Raw genomic sequence first — 24611 nt, forward strand, 5'->3', positions numbered from 1 at the left:
ATCTTTATGCATTAAAATACATCAGTAGTTTTTAATTGGTAAATGATAATTCAGTTTGGAATGGCCTGCACTTTTATGCATTAAACAAATTAAGCGTTTGTAAAATTAAAATATCGAGGTCATGGATTGACCTCAGGTGAATTGTGAGTTGCATTGTATGAGTGTAATCAGCTAACAAAAAATTAGTAACATGATAGCATCGCAGTGCACGGAGTATTCTGAAGGGTATAAAAAGGGAGTGGATTGGAAGTTGCTCAGTGCAGTTTGGAAGGTTTCCTGTTGTCAGACACACCAGGAGAACATCATGCACTCCGCTTGCCTCACTGTCGGTCTCCTCTTCCTCGTCTCCATCGCTTCGGCTTGTTACATCAGCAACTGTCCTCAAGGAGGCAAACGATCCATCATGGACATGGACATCAGACAGGTAAGGAGAAGCTTTCTTCATGCATCGTCCAGTACTAATGGCTCGTCATGGTTTCTTGTTCATCAAAATGGCATTTTCACGTTGAGAACCAGTACGGAATGTCACAACAGTTCCGTACTGAATGTAGCCCAGGATTCTTCCCACAGCCTCTGACAGGCATTAGCATGGTCCTTAACCAAGGTTGGCTTCCAACTAGACTGGCTGTGGTATAAGAGTTAGTGACCCGTCCCGTACAGACTGTTGAATGCAAACCCTTTGTTCTTAACTGTGGTCTTAGTGTGTCATCCACACTAATCCTTGACAAAAATGTGTCCTGAACACTCACGCTCCAGGGAATATTGCCCTCAGCAAATCAGAGATCAGTTGTTCTCAGTGGAGCTACTGTGTAGGATAATGGTACTTGGTGTTTCGAGTCATGCAGCATGGAAACAGGCCCTACAGCCCAACGACATGCAACTAATCTGATGGTTTTGGTGCCTGGTTCAGTTGCTGCCTTACAGCACCAAAGACCTGCGTTTGATTCTGACACTATGTGCTTGTCTGCACGGAGTCTGTACGTTCTCCCCATGACCTGGGTGGGTTTTCTTCAGGATCTCCGGTTTCCTCCAACACTCCAAAGATGTATAGGTTTTTTACCCCCTCTCACTCCCACTCCGTATCCGACCTCTCTGTCCTGGGTCTCCTCCATGGCCAGAGCGAGCAACACCGGAAATTGGAAGAACAGCACCTCATATTCCGCTTGGGGAGTCTGCATCCTGGGGGCATGAACATTGAATTCTCCCAATTTTGTTAGTCCTTGCTGTCTCCTCCCCTTCCTCAGCCCTCGGGCTGTCTCCTCCTATCCCTCAGCCTTCGGGCTCCTCCTCCTTCTTTTTCCTTTCTTCTCCCCGCCCCCCCACTCCCGATCAGTCTGAAGAAGGGTTTCGGCCCGAAACGTTGCCTATTTCCTTCGCTCCATAGATGCTGCTGCACCCGCTGAGTTTCTCCAGCATTTTTGTCTACCTATAGGTTTTTTCGGTTAATTGTCTTGGTTTAATTGTAAGTTGTACCTAGTGTGTGTCGGATAGTGTGAGTATGCAGGGATCGCTGTATGCAGGTGGGCTGAAGGGCCTGTTTCCACACTGTATCTCTGAAGTAAACTAGTCCCATTTGCCTGCGTTTGGCCCATATGTTGGGCTTCACTACGGCAGTGGAGAAGCCTGCAGTCAGACAGGTTGCAAAGGGAATGGGATTGAGAATGTAAGTATTTGCAAATTGTTTCTCTGTCCAACACTGATACAATTCATCCCAAAGACAAAGCAGCCACATTTGACATTGTCCAGCAAAGAGGTGTGTTACTGGAACTGACAGTGTAGATGGACAACAACTGGAAACTGGGAGTTTAACCACAAATGCAAATATTGAGGATTTATTTTTGTATTTCAATAGAATGGAAGATTCTCAAGTTATCAGATTGGAGTTTTCAAGTCAGAGCAAAATTAATTCAGAAAAAGACAAATTATTCAGGGCCCAAAAATATTTTCTCAAGGTATTATAATTCCACCAGAGAGAGAGGCAGTTTGTGTGCGGCTGGGCATAGGGATTGGTAGCTGAGATTGATAATGAAAATGAACAGACCCTGTCGACCAAACGAATATACCAATTATAAAGATTCTAAATGGCACTAATCTTGGTGTGATTGATCAACAGGGGAACACTCTTAAATAATATCGCTCTTTGACAATAACGTTACGGGGAGAAGGCAGGACATTAGGGTTGAGTGGGAAAAATACATCAGCCATGTTTGAACAGTGGAGTAGACTCGATGGGCTGAACGGCCTAATTTTGGTCCTATATTTTATGGGTCAGGCAGCATCTCTGGAGATCATGGATAAGTGATGTTAGATGCCAGGACTTTTGACCCGATTTGTCACCTATCCATTTTTAAGAAGCATTTAGACAGGTTGATGGATAGGACAGGTGTAGAGGGATATGGGCCAGTGGGACCAGTGTAGCTGGGACATGTTGGTAGGCGTGGGCAAGTTGGGCCGAAGGGCCTGTTTCCCTGTTGTGTCTTTTTTTTGTAGAGTCATAGAGTGATACAGTGTGGAAACAAGCCCATCAGCACAATGTGCCCACACCAGCCAACATGTCCCAGCTACACCCGTCCCACCTGCCTGCGCATCTGCAGTGCCTCGCTTTTCCATAACAAGATTGGTGTTGCCATTGGGGTTTGGTGATACTGGTTTATCTCTGTCAGAGACTGGTCTTACTGATATAATTCATTCTGTGCTCTTGCCCAGTGCATGTCTTGTGGCCCCGGCAACAGAGGCCAGTGCTTCGGGGAGAAGATCTGCTGCGGGGAGGAGATCGGCTGCTTCTTCGGAACGTCGGAGACATTGAGGTGCCAAAAGGAATCCTACCTGCTCTCTCCCTGTGAACCTGCCGGCAGGCTCTGTGGCACGAACGGTGGGAAATGTGCCGCAGCGGGAACCTGCTGCACTGCTGGTGAGATGCTGCCACTTTAAACCGCTTTCAGTTCAGTTCAGTTTAGTTCCTCCACTTCCCAACACCATGGCTCCGGGGTGGGGGAGATGGAGAGAACTAGCAGAGGGATTGGGGATTGGGTGTTAATGGGAAGAAAACTGCAGCGTTTTAATAATAACAGAAACTGTTGATGCTGGAAATCTGGAACAGAAGCAGAAAATGTTGGGAGCCCCATGACAAATAAAGGATTCAATTCAATTCAATTCAGCCAAGTCTTTTAGTTTGAGTTTAGTTTGTTGTCACGTGTACCGAGGTACAGTGAAAAGAGTTTGTTACGTGCTAACCAGTCAGCAGAAAGACAATACCTGATTACAATCGAGCCATTTACCGTCTATACAGTAGATACACGATAGGGGAATAACGTTTAGAACAAGGTAAAACCGGCAAAGTCCGATCAAGGATAGTCGGTTGATCACCAAAGAGGTAGATAGTAGTTCTCTCCACGGATGCTGCCCAATCTGCTGACTACTTCCAGCATTACCTGGTCCATTCCATGGATTGGTTATTCACCAAACTAACTGGTCTGTAATTCCCCGTTTTCTCTCTCCCTCCCTCCCTTTTTAATAAGTGGGGTTACATTAGCTACCCTCCAATCCTCAGGAACTACTCCAGAATCTAAAGAGTTTTGAAAAATTATCATTAATGCATCCACTATTTCTGGGGCTATTTCCTTAAGAATCTGGTATGCAGCCTATCTGGCCCTGGGGATTTATCGGCGTTTAATCCATTCAATTTACCTAACACCACTTCCCGGCTAAACTGGATTTCACTCAGTTCCTCCATCTCATTTGACCCCCGGTCCCCTGCTATTTCCGGCAGATTATTTATGTCTTCTTTAGTGAAGACAGAACCAAAATAGTTATTCAATTGGTCTGCCATGTCCTTGTTCCCCATGATCAATTCACATGTTTCTGACTGCAAGGGACCTACATTTGTTTTAACTAATCTTTTTCTCTTCACATATCTATAAAAACTTTTGCAGTCAGTTTTTATGTTTCCTGCCAGTTTTCTTTCATAATCTATTTTCACCAAGCTCAAATGGATATTAATTCCTTCTCTATGTCTCATGAGTTGGCAATGTTATGCTTTAAATGGTTTCAATAGCCTTAGTCATAGATCATACAACGTGAAAACAGGCCTTTCCGCACAACATGCCCACACCGGCCAACATGTCCCATCTACACCAGTCTGTACTGTGTTTGGCCCAAATCCTAAACGTGTCCTAAACATGTACCAGGCTAATTGTTTCTTAAACGTTGCGATGGTAACGCTGCTGTTGGAGATGGTTGAATGTATGTCGATAATAAACATCACTTGTGCTGTTCATTCATTGCAGAGAGCTGCACATTGGATCCTGCGTGTAACTCCAGGAGCATCTTCTCCTCAGATTAAAGCGCGTCTCTGGGGAAACGTGATCTGCAGCGCAAACCCTCGCTACCTAAAGCTCAAGCCGATAAATGTTTAATATTATTACGTTTTGATGCTGAATAGATAGAAATTATAACCTGTAAAGGTTTTCAGACATGTGTTTGTTACAGTGCCTCCATAATGTTTGGGACAAAGACCCTTTAATTAATTATTTGCCTCTGTACTCCACAAATTGAGATTTGTAATAGAAAAAATCACATGTGGTTTAAGTGCACATTGTCAGATTTGAATAAAGGTCATTTTTATATATTTTGGTCTCACCATGTAGAACTTACAGCAGTGTTTATACATAGTCCCCCCGATTTCAGGGCACCATAATGTTTTGGACACAGCAATGTCATGGAAATGAAAGTAGTCATGTTTAGTATTTTGTTGCATATCCTTTGCATGAAATGGCTGATGAAGTCTGCGATTCATGGACATCACCAGTTGCTGGGTGTCTTCTCTGGTGATGCTCTGCCAGGCCTGTATTGCAGCCATCTTTAGCCTATGCTTGTATTGGGGGCTAGTCCCCTTCAGGTTTCTCTTCAGCATATAAAAGGCATTCTCAATTGGGTTCAGATCGGATGATTGACTGTAATTTCTACATGGTGAAACCAAAATGTATAAAAATGGCTTTTATTGTAATCTGACAATGTGCACTTTAACCACGTGATTTTTTCTAGTACAAATCTGAAATTGTGGAGTACAGAGGCAAATAAATAAATGATCAGATTCAGTCCCAAACATTATGGAGAGCGTTATAAATGAATGTGAAATAATGCAACACTTGGAATAACCATTAACATTAAATAAACAAAATACAAACACCTTGCTCTTTTTTGAGATTATTTTTGAATGCATGAAATGTCTGTCACTGACAAATGCCAGCACCTATAGTACTGCCCTGATGTCTGTGTTCGTATTTCACAAATTACATTTCAAGCAATGAATGTAAAACATTTAATGGTACATTCTGAATAGAGTTAATAATATAATTAGGGCGGCTTGATGGCGCAGCAGTAGAGTTGCTGCTTTACACCGCTTGGAGCGCTGGAGACCCTGGTTCGATCCTGACCACGGGTGCTGTCTGTACGAAGTTTTACGTTCTCCCTGTGACCGTGAGGGTTTTCTCCGAGATCTTTGGTTTCCTCCAAAACTCCATAGACGTACAGGTTTGTAGGTTAATTGGCTTGGTGTAAATGTAAATTGTCCCGAGTGTTTGTAGGGCAATGTTAATATGCGGGGATTGTTGGTCGGTGCAGACTCGGTGTGCCGAAGGGCCTGTTTCTGCGCTGTATCTCTGAACTAATTAATCTACTGGAGCAGTTCCAGCGAACTGACGTCCCTCTCCTCTCCTCTCCTCTCCTCACCTGACCATCCTCGCCCCAGGGGCGCCTCCTGCAGCCGACCTTGAAGACACTGGAGGCATTACCCGGGGTCACCCTCCTGCCAGCCCTTGCTCCTCACGTCCGACATCTCCAGCTTCCTCCCAGTTATGTCGTCCACTGAGCCTTCAAACGGGCCCCGTTGTCCGACGAACCTTCGGGTGGGTTAGTGGTCCCATCGTCCGACGGGCACGTTGTGGGGAGGGGAAGGTGAACCATTCAGGTCTGCAGTTCGGGCCTAAATTTGATATGGTGCAATGGTATTAAAAGCTGAGTCTCACGTTGCGAGTTGACACAAGAGGTACCCCGAGTGAAAGACTCGTGGTTGTGTACGAGATACCAAGTGAAAGATCAAGAGTTTAACCGAGTTCCCACGGGTAGACGGCAGTTTTCCGTTTACTTGTCATTTCCGCGATGTTCCATTTTCGTCTCCCGAGTTAACAAGTTCCTGTCCCGTTAATCTTGAGCAAACATTGTCTACCGACATGTTGTAAAATCATCACATGGTACAAATTATGTGATGTATAATTTTTACACACTATAAAAATCCTCCCTTGGTTAAATTGGCTCATTTGGAGACATGTCTGCAAGAAGGCTTTTGGAGTCCAGGATGGTGATGTTTTTTATTCAAGTGCTGTATGCAGCAGCCATTTGTGTGATGTGAGGACGCTTGTGTGAAGGCAGAAGGGAGAGAGTAAAAAGGACTTTATGCCATCTTCCCTTTCCATCCGCGTCTGAGGATTGTTCCAACGCAGCTACCTGGGAGGCAATCTGCAGATTTCCAAACTCACTGTTTCCCTGCTCCAAGGAGCCCACAGGCAGTGTTGACTTCTCCTGTGGCATCTCCTGTTGCATCTCCTGTTGCCTTTCCTCCTGCCTCTCCTCCTGCCTCTCCTCCTGCCTCTCCTGCTGCCTCTCCTGCTGCCTCTCCTCCTCCTCCTGTATGACAAAAGCCTTATTGGCAGGTTTTCTGCAAGGCTCTGCTCTTCCCTTTCGTTGTACATTTCTTGGAGCCATCTCTACCAGTCTTCCTCTCAAAAAGATTCACCAGCAATGAGGTGAAACGCCCTCGATTGACCCAGGTCATGTGGTGATATTGAAATCACCTTTTTTTTACTCACCTTTTTTTGTTCCTCTGTCCAGCTGCCGGGTTCACCATCCCCAGGACTTCCCATGGTAGACTCAAGAGTCACTAAGGTAAACGCACGGGCCACTGCGTTATTACAACGAGTTAAAATGTTTCAATTCTTAACCACAAGAGTAAAATTGACTCGTGGAAAAATTTACACATGTGTGATTTTTTGCAAGAGTTGACAAGTTTCACGAGTGCCTGCCGTTAGCGCCACGAGTCTCTAAGTTGCGTCCTCGAGTTCCGTACGTTAATCGTACGTTATTACCACGAGTTTTAACTCGGGGTACCTCTTGTGTCAACTCGTAATGTGAGACTCAGCTATAAGCAGGATTGCCTATGTTAGAAACATAGAAACATAGAAACATAGAAACATAGAAAATAGATGCAGGAGTAGGCCATTCGGCCCTTCGAGCCTGCACCGCCATTCAATATGATCATGGCTGATCATTACTTGTCGTGGCCAACTTTCCCAATATTGGGGGAGTTCAGAACCAGAGGTCCCAGTTTAAGAATTAGGAATTCTTCACATTTATAAATGTGAGGTTATCCATTTTGGTGGCAAAAACAGGAAAGCAGACGATTATCTAAATGGTGGCCGACTAGGAAAAGGGGAGATGCAGCGAGACCTGGGTGTCATGGTACACCAGTCATTGAAAGTGGGCATGCAGGTGCAGCAGGCAGTGAAGAAAGCGAATGGTATGTTAGCTTTCATAGCAAAAGGATTTGAGTATAGGAGCAGGGAGGTTCTACTGCAGTTGTACAGGGTCTTGGTGAGACCACACCTGGAGTATTGCGTACAGTTTTGGTCTCCAAATCTGAGGAAGGACATTATTGCCATAGAGGGAGTGCAGAGAAGGTTCACCAGACTGATTCCTGGGATGTCAGGACTGTCTTATGAAGAAAGACTGGATAGACTTGGTTTATACTCTCTAGAATTTAGGAGATTGAGAGGGGATCTTATAGAAACCTACAAAATTCTTAAGGGGTTGGACAGTCTAGATGCAGGAAGATTGCTCCCGATGTTGGGGAAGTCCAGGACAAGGGGTCACAGCTTAAGGATAAGGGGGAAATCCTTTAAAACCGAGATGAGAAGAACTTTTTTCACACAGAGAGTGGTGAATCTCTGGAACTCTCTGCCACAGAGGGTAGTCGAGGCCAGTTCATTGGCTATATTTAAGAGGGAGTTAGATGTGGCCCTTGTGGCTAAAGGTATCAGGGGGTATGGAGAGAAGGCAGGTACAGGATACTGAGATGGATGATCAGCCATGATCATATTGAATGGCGGTGCAGGCTCGAAGGGCTGAATGGGAGGGGGGATAGAGTTGGGGGGCAGAGAGGGAGGGGGCAGAGAGAGAGGGGGGATAGAGAGGGAGGGGGAGGGGATAGAGAGGGAGAGGGGGTGGGGAGTAGAGAGGGATGGTAGAGGGAGGGGGTAGAGGGGGAGAGGGGCAGAGAGGGAGGGGGGTAGAGAGGGAGAAGGTCAGAGAGGGAGGAGGTAGAGAGAGAATGGGAGAGGGGTAGAGGGAGAGGGAGGAGGTAGTGGGGGAGCAGGGAGGGCAGAGAGGGAGAGGGCAAGGGAGGGGGAGGGAGGGGGGTAGAGAGGGTGGGTCTAGATAGGGAGGGGCCATCTCCCTCCACGATTCTGCATTTCCCTCCTCCACACCCCCCTCCCCATCTTCCTCTACCACACCACTCCCCACCCCATCTCCCTCCTCATTTCCCTCATCCTCCTCCCCTCACTCCCATTTCCTGCCCCAGCACCAACCCAGGTCGTAGAGCAGTACCAGGGCCTGGAAGTCGGCCTGGTTATCGTACTCGGCCCGGCTCTGGCTGTAGCCTCCAGCCGTCAGCTCGGCCGCTGCCTGGGCTCCAGTCCAGGCCCCGGCTTCATCTCCGGACTCATCCCTGACCACGGATCCAGGCTTGTCCTTGGTTCCAGCGCGGCTTCTTTCTCGGCCCCAGTCACGGACCCATCCCAAGCCCCGGGCTCGGCCCTCACTCCAGTTCCAGCACCAGGCTCGGCTCCAGCCAAGGTCCGTGGCACCACCCTCGCCAACAGGCATTGGGCATCGGTGGCTGCCGCCACCACAAGCACTGGAGTGCAACCATTTTTTTAAAGCCAAGATAAACATTTTACAACCAATACATTTTCTTCAACCATTTTTTTAAAAGCCAAGACAAACAATTTTGCAAACATTTTACAACCAATACATTTTCTGCAAACACACACACACACACACACACACACACACACACACACACACACACACACACACACACACACACACACACACACACACACACACACACACACACACACACACACACACACACAAACACACACACACACACACACACACACACACACACACACACACACACACACACACACACACACACACACACACACACACACACTCACTCACCCACTCACACACACAAACTCACAATCAATACTAAAATGCCAAGTAACTTCAGAACGTGGTAAACATGCAGTGTGTAAACCGAATGATTCAAACGTTGAAAGCCTCCTGAAGTGGGCTGCTGCTGAAGTAAAAACGTGCTTTAAATAACGTCCAACAAACATACTCACCATATACAGAGCAGTAAGCTCTCTTGAATTATTCAACGACGTCTTCACTCTGTGCCTTCTGCAGTCAGCGCCATTTTGCCATGAACCGGAAATGACGCCTCAGCGCCATCTTGCCGCTAACCGGCATTACGTTATCGGCACCAACATGACATTAAGTGGAAGTCACGGGAATGAGCGCCAATGTTGCAATTAAACACAGTCCTGATCTAATAAAATGTTTATTCACGCTTTATCCATCCGCTTTATCCAAAATGTTGCAACCATTTTAAAACCAAGACAAACAATTTTGCAAACATTTTACAACCAATACATTTTCTGAAAACATTTTATTAAAAGCCAAGACAAACAATTTTGCAAACATTTTACAACCAATACATTTTATGCAAACACACACACACACACACACACACACACACACACACACACACACACACACACACACACACACACACACACACACACACACACACACACACACACACACACACACACACACACACACACACACACTCACCCACTCACACACACACTCACAACCAATACTAAAATGCCAAGTAACTCAGAACGTGGTAAACATACAGTGTGTAAACCAAATGATTCAAATGTTTAAAGCCTCCTGTAGAGGCTGCTGCTGAAGTCTTCTTCTTCTTTTCGTGTCTTTGAAGCTGGTTGGCTATATGACAGTTTCCCATTCCTTTACACAGTCCTTTGCGTTTTTATTGAACACTGCAAGATCCTTTGGGCTGCACTGGTTGGGTAGTAGGGGGCAGACAAGGCAGTGCTGCATTGTATCGTCCTCTTCTCCACATTCACAGGTGGTTTGGCCAGTTTCATAGCCTCACCTGGCCATGGCAGCTTTTGATCGCCCTGTTCCTGTTCTCAGGCGGTTGAGCATCTTCCACTGGACCCATGGTGCTTCTGAGCCCGGAGGGAGGGCTTCAGAAGGAGGGATACCCATGTCAGTAGGAGGGGGGTCGTCCTCAAGCCTTTTTGTCCATAGTTGGAGTCTGGTTTCTTCCCGTGATGCTATTAGGGGCTGGACATGGCTGAGAAAGCTTCTCCTGGACTTCAGCCGTTGGGCCGGGGGTACACGTCCGTAGAGGAGGTGGCGTTCATCACTGGTGGCCTTGGTCATCTCTACTCGGCTGGCGACTTCCTGTCTCACATCAGCAGGGGCAATGCCAGCGAGGAGGTGCAGGTTGTTTATGTTGGTGGGCTTCAAGCAGCCAGTGATTGAGCGGCAGGTGTTATTCAACGCTGGGTCTAGTTTCTTGGCATGGGATGATCTCTCCCAAACAGGACACGCATACTCCGCTGCTGAAGTAAAAACGTGCTTTAAATAACGTCCAACAAACACACTCACCATATACAGAGCAGTAAGCTCTCTTGAATTATTCAACGATGTCTTCACTCTGTGCCTTCTGCAGTCAGCGCCATTTTGCCATGAACCGGAAATGACGCATCAGCGCCATCTTGCCGCTAACCGACATTGCGTTATCGGCACCAACATGCCATTAAGTGGAAGTCACGGGAATGAGCGCCAATGTTGCAATTAAACACAGTCCCGATCTAATAAAATGTTTATTCACGCTTTATCCATCCGCATTTTCCAAAATGTTGCAACCATTTTAAAACCAAGACAAACAATTTTGCAAACATTTTACAACCAATATATTTTCTGAAATCTTTTTTTAAAAAGCGAAATCAAACAATTTTGCAAACATTTTACAGCCAATACATTTTCTGAAAACATTTTATTAAAAGCCAAGACTAACAATTTTGCAAACATTTTACAACCAATACATTTTCTGAAAACATTTTTTTAAAAGCCAAGACAAACAATTTTGGAAACATTTTACAACAAATACATTTTCTGAAAACATTTCTTTTAAAGCCAAGCCAAACAATTTTGCAAACATTTTGCAAACATTTTACAACCACATTAAGGGGACTCACCGATGAGTAGACATTCGTTCAGTGTTATTCACAGCTCAGAGAGCCGTGACCCTCTCGCTTCCTCCATCTCGCAGAGACTGAGTGAGGCACGACACTTCCTGGTTTTATAGTCCCTCCCACCTGCCACCAGCAGGGACAGCAGAGAGAATGTCAACATTTTTAAAAACATTAAAAACTCTTTGATTTTTCATCGATGGGAAAAATCCTCTGGTCCAGCGCAGCGGAGGGGGATTCTGAGCGAGGTGGCCAGAAATGATGGCCGTAAGTGGTGGCATTCTTTCAGAAATCACGAAACAGAAAAGTCAGAAAGTGGTCAAGATCTTAGTTTTATTAATATAGATAAATGAATGGCATTTTAATAATGGTGCACTTTGCAGGTACACTGTGCTGCTGCAGAGTGCTATTCATTCAAAGAAAAAATCTATATTATTACATTCAAGTCATCCAAAGTGTATAGATAAAGGATAAAGGGTACAATATTTAGTGAAAAAAATAAAGTCTTATAACATCCAATTAAAGATAGTTCAAAATACTCCAGTGAGGTAGATTGGAGGTCAGGGCTGCGCACCAGCTGATGAGAGGATGGTTCAGTTGCCTGATTACTACTGGATTTAAACTGTCCCTGAATCTGGAAGTATGTGTTTTCAAAATTCTGTACCTCTTGCCTGATGGGAGAGGGGAGAAGAGGGAGTGAATGGGGTAAGACTGGTCCTTGATTATTTCTGGTGGTCTGGGTTAGGTCCACAACTCTCTGCAATTTTTTGCATACATTTCCAAAATGTTGCCTGGATTTGGGGGTATTAGCTGCAGGGAGATGTTGGACACTTGGATTGTTTTATCTGGAATGCTGGAATTTGCAGGGAGACCCGATTGAAGTGTATTAGATTAGATTAGATTAGATTAGATTTCCTTTATTGTCATTCAGACCTTTCGGTCTGAACGAAATGCTGTTGCCTGCAGCCATACATGTAATAATAACAACACACAATAAACACAAATTAACATCCACCACAGTGAGTTCACCAAACACCTCCTCACTGTGATGGAGGCAAAAGTCTTAGAGTTACTGTCTCTTCCTTCCTCTTCTCCCTCTGCGCCGAGGCGATACCCCACCGGGCGATGATATCAGTCCCGCGGTTCAAGCTCCGCGGCCCGGGGGTGGTCGAAGCTGCCGCCCTCCAGTCCAGCGGATGCAGCTGTTGCAACGGGAGCTCCGGAAAACAGGCACCAGCCTGTGACCTGTGAGCTCCCGACATTGTCATCCACTGGCCCGCGGCCGAGCACCGGATCCAGGTCGCCACCGCCAGAACGCCGCCTCAGCCGCCGGAGCACCGTCTCCGCCCCGCACCGGGCCGCCCACACGGCAGCGTCTCAGCCCCGCGCCGGGCTGCCCCCACGGGAGCGCCTTCCAGCCGGGAGCCGGTCCGCCCTCACCGGAGCGCCTTCCAGCCGGTAGCCAGGCCACCCACACGGCAGCGTCTCAGCCCCGCACCGGGCCGCCCACACGGGAGCGCCTTCCAGCCGGGACCCACGCCGCTCACACAGGAGCGCCTTCCAGCCGGTAGCCGTGCCGCCCGCACGGGAGTGTCTCAGCCCCGCGCCGTCCGCCCTCACCGGAGCGCCGAGTCGTGCCGCTGCCCGGACGTCGCCACAGCTCGAAGACGGCCAGCCTCGCGTTGGTGAGTCCTGGCTGGCTCTATCTCCGGACCCTCGAGGTCGGTCGCAGGTTGGAGGCCGCCAGCTCCGCCATTAGGCCTCAGCGCAGACGGGGGAAGAGAAGGGGGATACGACAAAAAAGTTGCATTCCCCCGAAGGGAGAGACAGAAAGCCCTGTTTCACCCCCCCCCTCCCCCCACACCCCTCCCCCCACACACATAACACCACCTAATACCAAAAAATTTACTAAACTAGACAAAAAAAACAACACAAAAAAGTAAAAACAGACAGACTGCAGGCGAGCCGCAGCCGTATCTCAGCGCCGCCACTTCCGGAGTTTCTAAAGGGTATAAAACCATGAGACGCATAGATAGGGTAGACATTCAGAACCTTTTTCCCAGGATGAAAAAATCAAACAAGAGAGGGCATATGTTTAACGTTAGAGGGGCAAAGTTTAAAGGGGAAGTGCGGAGAAACTTTATTACACAGAAGATGGTGGCTGCTTGGAGCCTGTTTCCAGGGTTACTGGTTGAGACAGATACGATAATGGCTTTTAAAAGGCTTCTGGAAATGCAGATGGATATACAGGGAATGGAGGGGTATGGATTATGTGCCAACAAATAAGAGATGACCTAAAGTCTAAAGTCTAAAGATGAGATAGTTTGGTTTAGTTTAGTTGAGAGATACAGTGCAGAAACAGGCCCTTTGGGCAACGAGTCCGCACCGACCAGTGATTCCCGCACATTAACACTATCCCACACACACTAGGAACAATTTACGTTTTAATACAAGACGATTAACCTATAAACCTGTACGTCTTGGGGTTGTGGGAGGAAACCGAAGATCTCTGAGAAAACCTACACAGGTCACGGGGAGAACGTACAAACTCTGTAAAGATAAGCACCCATAGTCAGGATCAAACCTGGGTCTCTGGCACTGTAAAGGGGCTGTCCCACTGCGGCGACCAAACCCGTGAGTTAAGAAGAGGGTCCTTGACGTTCAAGCTCAAGGGCACTCGCCTGGAAAACCTCGAGCTGTATCGACCGTCCGCGTTGAAACCACGAGCTGGATCGACCGCAAACACACACACACACACACACACACACACACACACACACACACACACACATACACACACACACACACACACACACACACACACACACACACACACACACACACACACACACACACACACACACACACACACACACACACACACACACACACACACACATCGCAAAGGCGGGGGCCAGGGAAAGCGGGGAGCGCTGTCTGAAATTCACACCCGCGATGAAGAGGAAGGTAAAAGACGGCTGCACAGTGCACGGTACGTCCTTTAGAGAGTGCGGAGGGGATGGTGGAGAGAAGGGGAGAGAAGGGGGGGAGAGGGGGGGAGAAGGAGTGGAGATACTTTTAAGAAGTCAGACAATGTTTAATAAAGTTAGCGGGCATTTTACCTACTGGTCGGTTTTCCTTGGTCCTGAAAACTCCAATGAGCCAATCAAAATACCCAGTCAGCGAAGGAAATTGCCTACGTCTGCCCTCGACTGCCTGTAACTAAATAGCAACCCCACTCCACTGCACTACGAGTTCAAAAGAACCATGCCGACCACATTTTACTCGCGGAAATGGTTTTAACATGCTGAAAAATCTTACGCGACCTAGCTTAGGCCGCAAGTATGCGGGAACTTCCCTCGAGCATGAAGGAGAGTTCCAGTGACCTCATAGGACCTCCTAGGACCACGTGTCGACCATGCTGCGAGTTTGAGTCGAAGGCAAACTCTTCTAAACTCGCAGATTAGGTCGCCGCAGTGGGACAGCCCCTTAAGGCAGCAACTCTACCGTTGCTCCACTGTGCCGCCCGATCTCTACATCATGTTGAGCTCAGACGTCATGGACATAAGGGCCTGTTCTTGTGCTGCACTGTTCTATGTTCGAAATCTATTGGGTAAATAAATTAAAAGTTTGGGTAATATTGTGTAACATGAAAAGAATGTGATGTTTTTTTTCCTGTAACATCCCACCCATCAAAGCTGAAAGATGAGGCACTTGGTTAGTCGTGAAGCTGAGCACCAGATGAATTAACAGATGTACACTGCCCCTTAGTGTTTGTAGCTGTCTTTCTATTGAGTCACAATCCGTATTTATGTCTAATTACACTGCAGATATCAGTAATATAAAACTTAGCCTCAGTAGATATGATAGTGGCATTGAGGAGGCTTATAGAAATAGGATAAGCAGGAACAATGGGATTTAGTGTCATGTTTGTCGCGGACATAATGGATGGAAGAGCCTGTTCTTGTGTTTTACTGTTCCATGTTGTATGTATGTAGTTCAGGTAACCATGAAACTACTGAGGATGTGGTGGCTTTGGAGAGGAGGTTTACCAGATTAGAGGGTTTCAGCTGCAGGGAAAGGTTGGATAGACTTGAATTTTATCTCTAGAATGTTGAAGTTCAAGTTCAATTTCAAGTTTGTTGTCATGTGTCCCTGATAGGACAATTAAACTCTTGCTTTGCTTCAGCACACAGAACATGAATAAATAAACTGATAAAGTGCAAAATAACAGATAATGGGTTATTAATGTTCAGAGTTTTATCCGAGCCAGGTTTAATAGCCTGATGGCTGTGGGGAAGTAGCTATTCCTGAACCTGGTCGTTGCAGTCTTCAGGCTCCTGTACCTTCTACCTGAAGGTAGCAGGGAGATGAGTGTGTGGCCAGGTTGGTGTGGGTCTTTGATGATGCTGCCAGCCTTGTTGAGGCAGCGACTGCGATAAATCCCCTCGATGGAAGGAAGGTCAGAGCCGATGATGGACTGGGCAGTGTTTACTACTTTTTGTAGTCTCTTCCTCTCCAGGGCACTCAAGTTGCCGAACCAAGCCACGATGCAACCGGTCAGCATGCTCTCTACTGTGCACCTGTAGAAGTTAGAGAGAGTCCTCCTTGACAAACCGACTCTCCGTAATCTTCTCAAGAAGTAGAGGCGCTGATGTGCTTTCTTGATAATTGCATCAGTGTTCTCGAACCAGGAAAGATCTTCAGAGATGTGCACGCCCAGGAATTTGAAGCTCTTGACCCTTTCAACCATTGACCCGTTGATATAAACGGGACTGTGGGTCCCCATCCTACTCCTTCCAAAGTCCACAATCAGTTCCTTGGTTTTGCTGGTGTTGAGGGCCAGGTTATTGTGCTGGCACCACATGGACAGTTGCTCAATCTCTCTTCTATACTCGGACTCATCCCCATCAGTGATACGTCCCATGACATTGGTGTCGTCAGCGAACTTGATGATGGAGTTCACACTATGACCGGCTACGCAGTCATGAGTATAGAGTGAGTACAGCAGGGGGCTGAGCACGCAGCCTTGAGGTGCTCCCGTGCTGATTGTTATCGAGTCTGACACATTTCCACCAATACGAACGGACTGTGGTCTGTGGATGAGGAAGTCGAGGATCCAATTGCAGAGACCCAATTCTGCGAGTTTGGTAACCAGCTTGGAGGGGATGATAGTAATAAATGCCGAGCTGAACCAACGAATAACAGCCTGACATATGAGTTTTTGTTGTCCAAATGATCCAGAGTGGAGTGGAGGGCCAGCGAGATCGCATCCGCCGTTGATCTGTTGTGGCGGTAAGCAAACTGCAGTGGGCCCAAGGACCCACACCATCCTGGCCACACACTCATCTCCCCGTTACCTTCAGGTAGAAGGTACAGGAGCCTGAGGACGGTAATATCCAGGTTCAGGAATAGCTACTTCCCCACAGCCATCAGGCTATTAAACTCAACTGAAAAAAAACTGAACATTAATAGACCATTATCTGTTTATTTGCACTTTATCTGTTTATTTATTCATGTGTGTATATATTTATATTATGGTATATGGACACTGATCTGTTCTGTATACATGCCTACTATATTCTGTTGTGCTGAAGCAAAGCAATAATTTTATTGTCCTACCTGGGACACATGACAATAAACTCTCTTGAATCTTGAATCATAATCTCAGAGTAACAGGACGTACCTTTACAAAAGTGAAGAGGAGGAATTTCTTTAAACAGAGGGTGGTGAATCTATAGAACCTATTGCCACAGTAGGCTGTGGAGGCGTGTCAATGGATATTTTTAAGGCTGAGATTGATAGATTCTTGATTAGTACATTGTTAGAGGCTATGGGGAGAAGGCAGGAGAATGGGGTTGAGTGGGAAGGATAGATCATGATTGAATGGCAGAGTAGATTTGATGGGCCCAATGGCCGAATTCTACTCCTTTAACATGAGCTTATGAACTCTGCAAAATCGTCAACTATAGCCTAACTAAAGTTTTATACAGCAACAATATCATGTGACAGGAGTAGAATGAGGACATTCAGCCCATCATGTCTACTCTACCATTCAATCATGGCTAGATATCTTTCCCTCCTAACCCCTTTCTCCTGCCTTCTCCCCATAACCTCTGACAGCTGTACTAATCAAATATTTATCTATCTCTGCCTTATAAATTATCCACTGATGTCCTCTACATCCTTCTGTGACAAAGAATTCCACAGATTCATCACCCTCTGCCGACAGAAATTTCTCCTCATCTCCTTCCTAAAATAGCAAATTTTAATTCCTAAGGCTATGACCTCTAGTTCTAGACTCTCCCACTAGAGGAAAGATCCTTGCTACATCCACTCTATCCAAGCCTTTTACAATTCTGTATGTTTCAATGTGGTCCCCCCCCCCCCCCCCCCCATTCTTCTAAACTACAGCGATTACATGTCCATTGCCGACAAATGCTCATCATAGGTTAACCTACTCATCCCTATAATACAATACAATAATACTTTATTAGCCAAATATGTTTTGCAACATACGAGGAATTTCATTTGCCAAGTCGATCATACAAATAAAAAGCAACAATGAAGTTCCAGAGTTCCGTCCGCAGGGGGGCAAATTTCACCCGCTGATCGGACGCGGAGGTCGGCTATGGGAACGGATCTGCATGCTCCGTCCGGGCTGGAGTTGCAGAATGCGGCCACAGGGGGCAATTTCGATCCGCTGATCGGTGCGGAAGTCCCGATTAAGGCGAATTCGGCCACCTCACTCAGCCTGGGCGCCACATTTTCGGGGGGACTTCTGGGAAGGATTTCAAGTGCACTCTCATAATTTCTAGCCGGAATAAAGGAGGTGCCTGATCACCAGTTGCCGGAAAATCGATGGTGCACCTGTGCTGTAGTTTGAAGACAGGTTCCTGCTTTCATCACTAGTTGGATGCAAAACAACTCGCTAGTTATTATGAATGGGGTGCATAGGTGAAGCACAATTGAAAATCTATAGATATTGGAAACATAGACATAATGCTGGAAGTACTCAGCAGGTCAGGCAGCATCTGTGGAAGGAGAAACAGTTAATGTTTCAGATCAAAGAACCGACCTTTTGTCAGAAGAGATACATGTGTGTGTTGTATAGTTAAAGTGGGTGACATGGAACAAGTCATTGATTTGAAGAGTGCCTTCGAACATTAAAGGAAAGTAAGCAATGAAGAACAAGAGATTTCTGGGTTAGATGCAACTTCACAGATCAGTGATGAATGAATTCAAGCATATTAGTGAATGTCCACAACCTTGGGGGTCAGAAACAATTGCGTCAATGAATGCACAATGCGTTGACATTAATTCTAAATGTCACGGACTTTGAAGATGGCCCTGAGCGAAAATGCATATTTTTCATTATGAGACTGGGTGATGAACCAACTAATAAACTTCCATTAGCAAAAAAATTACATATTTAATTTAGACAATGACTCAACACACATGTAGTTATTTTTTTAATATTGGCTCGAACTAAACCGGCTGCAGGAGTTTGGCACAAGAAACACAAGAATAAGGAATATGCTGTCTATGGTGCATCTATAGAGGTTTGTAAGATTAATTGGAGATATGGAGACATTAATTGGAGAATTTCCTCAAGAATTAGAGGGTTTGCCTTCTTGCCTGTTGCATCAATGTGGCTGGTCCGTAGTAGATCATTGGTAATATTAACACCAAGGAATCTGAAGCTCTCAACCATTCTTTTCATTGACTTTAGCTCCGCCTTCAATACCATCATCCCCAGCAGACTGGTCACCAAACTCATGGATTTAGGACTCTCCCAACCCATCTGCCTCTGGATCAAGGACTTTCTGTCTAACCCCCCAGACCGTCAGACTGGGCCATCACCTCTCCACCCCCATCACACTCAGCACCGGCTCCCCACAGGGCTGTGTGTTGAGCCCCCTCCTCTACGCCCTCTACACCCACGATTGTGCCCCCGCCCACTCCACCAACACCATCGTCAAGTTTGCGGACGACACGACTGTGGTTGGACGTATCTCAGGAGGAGATGAGACAGCCTACAGGGAGGAAGTCCAAAGACTGGCAGCGTGGTGTTCAGACAACAACCTCATCCTAAACACCACAAAAACAAAGGAAATGATCATAGACTTCCGTAAGAACAGTGCAGCCCCCAAACCCCTATTCATCAATGGGGACTGTGTGGAAAGGGTCTCAGACTTCAGATTCCTGGGCACACAAATTACGGAGGATCTCTCCTGGACTACAAACACCACCACAGCAGTCAAGAAGGCCCAGCAGCAACTCTACTTTCTGAGGATCCTCAGGAAAAACAACCTGGAGGAGAAGCTGCTGGTGTCCTTCTACCGCTGCTCCATCGAGAGTGTGCTGGCGTACAGTCTAACCACATGGTATGCCAGCTGCTCTGCAGCGGACAGGAGAGCTCTTCAAAGGGTCATCAACACCGCACAAAAAATCACTGGCTGCCCACTGCCTTCCCTGAAGGACATCTTCAGCTCTCGCTGCCTTGGCAGGGCAGCCAACATCCTGAAGGACCCTTCCCACCCTGGACACAACCTGTTCCACCTGCTGCCCTCTGGCAGACGGTACAGGTCTTTCAAAACTTGCACAAACAGACTCAGAGACAGCTTCTACCCCATAGCCATACGTGAACTTAACAATGCAAAATAAGAAATAACACTCACATTCAACTGAATGGTTCTACCTCAGCTGCTATTGTTATTTATCTGTAATTTTTTTTTTATATGTATATATTTTTACCTTTTCTTATATATTTAAAATTGCTCTTGTGAATCGCACCGTGGGATTGACTTTTAAATTTAGTTGTACCATGTGCAATGACAATAAAGAGATTCATTCATTCCCACTTCAGCACCATTTGCTTTCCCAACCCGAACCATCACCTATCTATGTTCTCCAGACATGCTGCCTGACCTGCTGAGATGCTCCAGCACCTTATAATACAATACAATAATACTTTATTAGCCAAGTATGTTTTGCAACATAAGAGGAATTTCATTTGCCAAGTCAGTCATACAAATAAAAAGCAACAGAACACACAAAATACATTTTCACATAAACATCCACCACAGTGTCTCTTCCACATTCCTCACTGTGATGGAAGGTGAAAACAAAAGTTCAATCTCTTCCCTTCTTTGTTCTCCCGCGGTCATGTGCCTCGAGTCTTCCGTTGACGGGCTCATCTTACTCCCGTAGCCGATGGTCGAGCCATCCTCGTCGGGGCGATCAAGCTCTGGCAACGGAGGGGAATCTCAGCTCCCCCACGCTGGCGATCGGACCCCGGGTCGGGGCTTGTCGAATCCTTCTGTGACATTGGAGCTCCTGGCATCCAAGGCCTCTACCCGAGACAGCGAGCTCTCAATGGTAAAATCCGCAGGCCACGGATGGAGCGATCCCAAGGGAGAGATTGGCTGCGATGGTAAGTCCACGGCACCCGGGGTGGGGCTCAAAGTTAGTCCTGAGCAAGGCATTCAACTCCACGATGTTAGGCCGCAGAGCGACCGGAGATACGACCTGGAAAACAATCGCATCTCCGGCAGGGGAAGAGATTGAAAACAATTGTGACATTTCGGGTGGAGACCCTTCTTCCGTCTGAATTCCTTCTCTCCAGAGATGCTGCCTGTCCCGCTGAGTTACTCCAGCTTTTTGTGTCTATCATCACTGTAACATCACCAGGAAGTGCAAATTAAAATCATCATGGCTAATAGAGTGCTCATTTTGTCTAACTAGAGGATGAGAATTCAGAGAGCAAAGCTTTGATACATCGATATAAATTGCTTTGAGCATGTTTGGCATATTCTGTATAGATGTGGGCACCACAATTACAATACAGTAAACACTCAATATAATGGACCACGCAGAGTTAGATGGTGTCTGTTAATACCGCTACGTCCGTTATAACCGAAAAGGGGGGTTAATATGTACAATGCTAATGAGAAAATAGCCAATAAACCCACACTACACAATAGACGGTAAAGGACACAGAATACACAGAACCTTGGGGCTGGACAATGGCGTCACGGTAGAGTTGCTATCTTACATCGCCAGTGACCCGGGTTCGATCCTGGTCTCGGGTGCTGCCGGCGGCAGCGTGGGTTTCCTCCCGTGTTGCGGAGGCGTGTAAGTTCGCGGTTAGGTTTGGCTTCTGTAGGGTTGTGCGGGTCGCTGGTGGAGCAGCTACCCCACGGCTCTGGGGGCCCGGGTACGAGCCTGGCCTCGGGAACTCACGGTGGCTTCATGAGTTTCCTCCAGATGTTCCAGTGTACTGGTTCTATCCCTAACATGATGAGTTATCCCCGGTTGTGCGGGCTGCCGCTGGTGTGCCGGGTCCTGGAGCGCTCGGGATCGGGCCCGGGTCTCTGGTGCCGTGAGGGCGATGGCTCTGCCGGCAATTCAAAGGGTTCGCGGTGCCTGTGGTGCTGAAAGCCTGCACGTCTGAGCGGTGGGGGGTGGGGAGAGGTGGCAGCTGGGGCTGCGCTGCTCGGGAGAAACCCACACTCTCACAATGTCTTTGCAATGTGGGAGGAAGGATAGAACCAGCACCGTTTGTAGGTTACTTGCCTTGGTATAACATGTTTTTTTAAATGCCAGGGGTGGGGAACATTTTCATGTTGGAATGCCGCATTAAGTTAGCTGTAATCTAATAAGGCCGCATCCAAGAAACTTCAATTAGATATACTTCACGACATTTATCTTGAAAGTTGTTGACAAAATCTATTCCTCGTGTTCTACCTGTAAGAGTGCCCAAAGCGAGTAACTCTTCGCAGCAATTAAATAGCCCTCATGACTTACTAATGTTTTAATTGTGGCCGTCAGTCGGGGAGGATTATTTCTTTGAATCTTCTTTTACTGTTTGGTATTTTAAATACGTTCATTTTAAGATTAAAATAAAAATAATAAAAGACGAACAAAACATATTAATAAAAATAAAAGGATTTGTTCTACAAAGTTTTGTTCTATCCTACACACTACAATTTTACTTCGGAGTCATGTGAGTGACTACGTGAAGAACCCCGCCAGGACGCATGCGTGTCATATCGCTACACGCATTGCGAAGCGTCAGACGCGATGGAAGGACGTTCCCCCGCGGCGGCAGTTTAAAAGCCGCTAATTGCAGGTAAGCGTTTACTCTGCGGTCTTTTTTGTTTCCATTTCCAACTACAGGTAGGAAAATGGAGAAAACAAAGAAGACAAGGGCTGCGACAAAGCTGGTGAGGGGGGACCGCGGAGTAGCGGGCAGCCAGCAACAGCAGCCGACGGCACTTGGATCACCCGTAGTGGGATCAGCTATGCCCGATGTCGCCACCGCACCGGCCAAATCCACGCGGCGGGGCGGCTAGGCTAGACACAAAACTAACAAGGTCGTGGACTCAGAGGAGCCCGACTTTGAACCACCGCGGGCGGCCAGCGACCGAGAGCGCTGGAGCCGAATGGAGCGGTGAATGGAGCATTTGCTCCAACGTGACAGACTCCGGGAGATGGAGTCGGGTCACTGTGGGCCCTATGATAAACCCACAGCAGTACCTTTTCAAAGGCTGCACAGTGCTTCTACCTCATCGGAGGGGAGCACAGCGGGTCAGTTCTGGGCTGACCTGGAAGAGGGGTCCGCAGAAGAAAAGACAAGTGTGCATGGGGTGCGGGAAAAAGAGAATTTACTGGACATGGTGGCCAATTTTATACAGCCGAAACAGACTGGACAAAATCTGGAGCCAAAGCTTGCTGCCAGTATTGACTACATGTCTCTAAACCAGTTACAAGAGCAGGCTGTACTGGACACCACAGGAAGACACCTGGCACCGGGCAATTGCATATCTCTGAACGTTCCAATAGTTAACAACTGTATATGGAAACACATTGGAACAGGAGTCAGGAGTATGGATGTAAAATTGCAAAAAGTACTGAAATTACTGACCGCAGGGATAACAGCATTTGCCCGTACAGTGGACGACAGGGAAATGTCCCAGGACCAACAAGATGCACTGGCACTATTCTGCAACACCCAGCATGAAATAAATAACATCAGGAAAAGTGCCATTCAACCCACACTGAACCCAAAATTCGCGGGACTGTGCAAACCTGGGACCACGAAACCACCCATACTCTTGTTCGGAGGCAACCTATCGAAGCAGGTAAAAGAGCTCGATAAGGAAGCCAAAACCTTGGGATTAATAAAAGGAACACCAACAAAAACCCACTACAGCCAAAGACAGCACCCCTACGCACCCACCAGCAGAACTGGTGAAAGCTCGAAGGCACGGTATTTCAAACATGAGTCTTTTTTAGGCCATGGCCCAGGCCGGCCTTTTTGGAAGATGCGGGGAACCCCAACGCCAACCAAACCGAAAAACCAGACACCAGCGCAACAACAACAGCGAAAAAACTACAAAAAGAAGTAAACCTGCCACTGGTAACAATGGAGGTAGGTGGGTCTGGTTCCCTAAAAAATATGGAGAGCATGGAGGTTGGGGGGAGACTACACTGGTTTTTGAATGCATGGAGCATATTAACAACCGATACTTACATCTTAAGCAGTATCCAGGGATATACAATAGAGTTTATACACAAGTACAGCCCTCCAGTTCAACATATACCGAACCGAGTGTTCGTGCTTTCTGATAAAGAAAAATCAGAGGCACAAGCTGAACTGGAGCGGCTTTACATAAAAGGTGTAATTGGGATAACTCAACACGAACCATTAGAATTCGTGTCCAATATTTTTACCAAAATCAAAAAAGATGGTGTAGTGGCCATTTGGCCTATTTTGCATGTCATTGTGGATGGCATGTTCCTTTAAATTTTAGCCAGCCCGTTATAATGTGGGTGGGATTTTATGACGTGTCTTGGGGCGTGTTTATGCAGCTTAACTGCTTGCGTGTTAGTTTAGTTGGGAATTCGTTTTGGACAGGAGAGGGAGAAGGTTTATCCTTCGACCATGTCAAGCATGTCAAGCATGTCAAGCATGTCAAGCCTCATGTGAAGAAGAAGACACGAAGAGTTTTCTAGTATCTGAAGCAATGCGCTGGAGTTCGAAGAAGATAGCTGGAACAAGTCGGAAAACCTTGGATGTATCTTACTGTTTTATATCTACAATAAAGAAAATATTCATTAAAAGACTGTGTGCTGAAGCTTTATGAAAGTAGAAGCTCTGTAAGTCTCTGAGGCAGCTTGCATGCG

General features: G+C 46.8%; 1 protein-coding gene across 1 annotated transcript; it reads left to right on the forward strand.

Annotated features, from left to right (window-relative positions):
- Window positions 1-304: 304 nt before the first annotated feature.
- Window positions 305-4342, forward strand: LOC116981992 (oxytocin-neurophysin 1-like). Its single transcript, XM_033035255.1, has 3 exons — window positions 305-424; window positions 2707-2911; window positions 4287-4342. Exons 1-3 carry the CDS (start codon window positions 305-307, stop codon window positions 4340-4342), a joined length of 381 nt encoding a protein of 126 aa, XP_032891146.1.
- Window positions 4343-24611: the final 20269 nt, after the last annotated feature.

Source organism: Amblyraja radiata, chromosome 1 (genome assembly GCF_010909765.2).
Source record: "Amblyraja radiata isolate CabotCenter1 chromosome 1, sAmbRad1.1.pri, whole genome shotgun sequence".
NCBI lineage: Eukaryota > Metazoa > Chordata > Chondrichthyes > Rajiformes > Rajidae > Amblyraja > Amblyraja radiata.

Coding starts and splice junctions, on each gene's coding strand:
- LOC116981992 (XM_033035255.1), top strand. CDS start 305: ATGCACTCCGCTTGCCTCACTGTCGGTCTCCTCTTCCTCGTCTCCATC. Junction 425..2,706: donor TGGACATGGACATCAGACAG/GTAAGGAGAAGC, acceptor GCTCTTGCCCAG/TGCATGTCTTGTGGCCCCGG. Junction 2,912..4,286: donor GGGAACCTGCTGCACTGCTG/GTGAGATGCTGC, acceptor CATTCATTGCAG/AGAGCTGCACATTGGATCCT.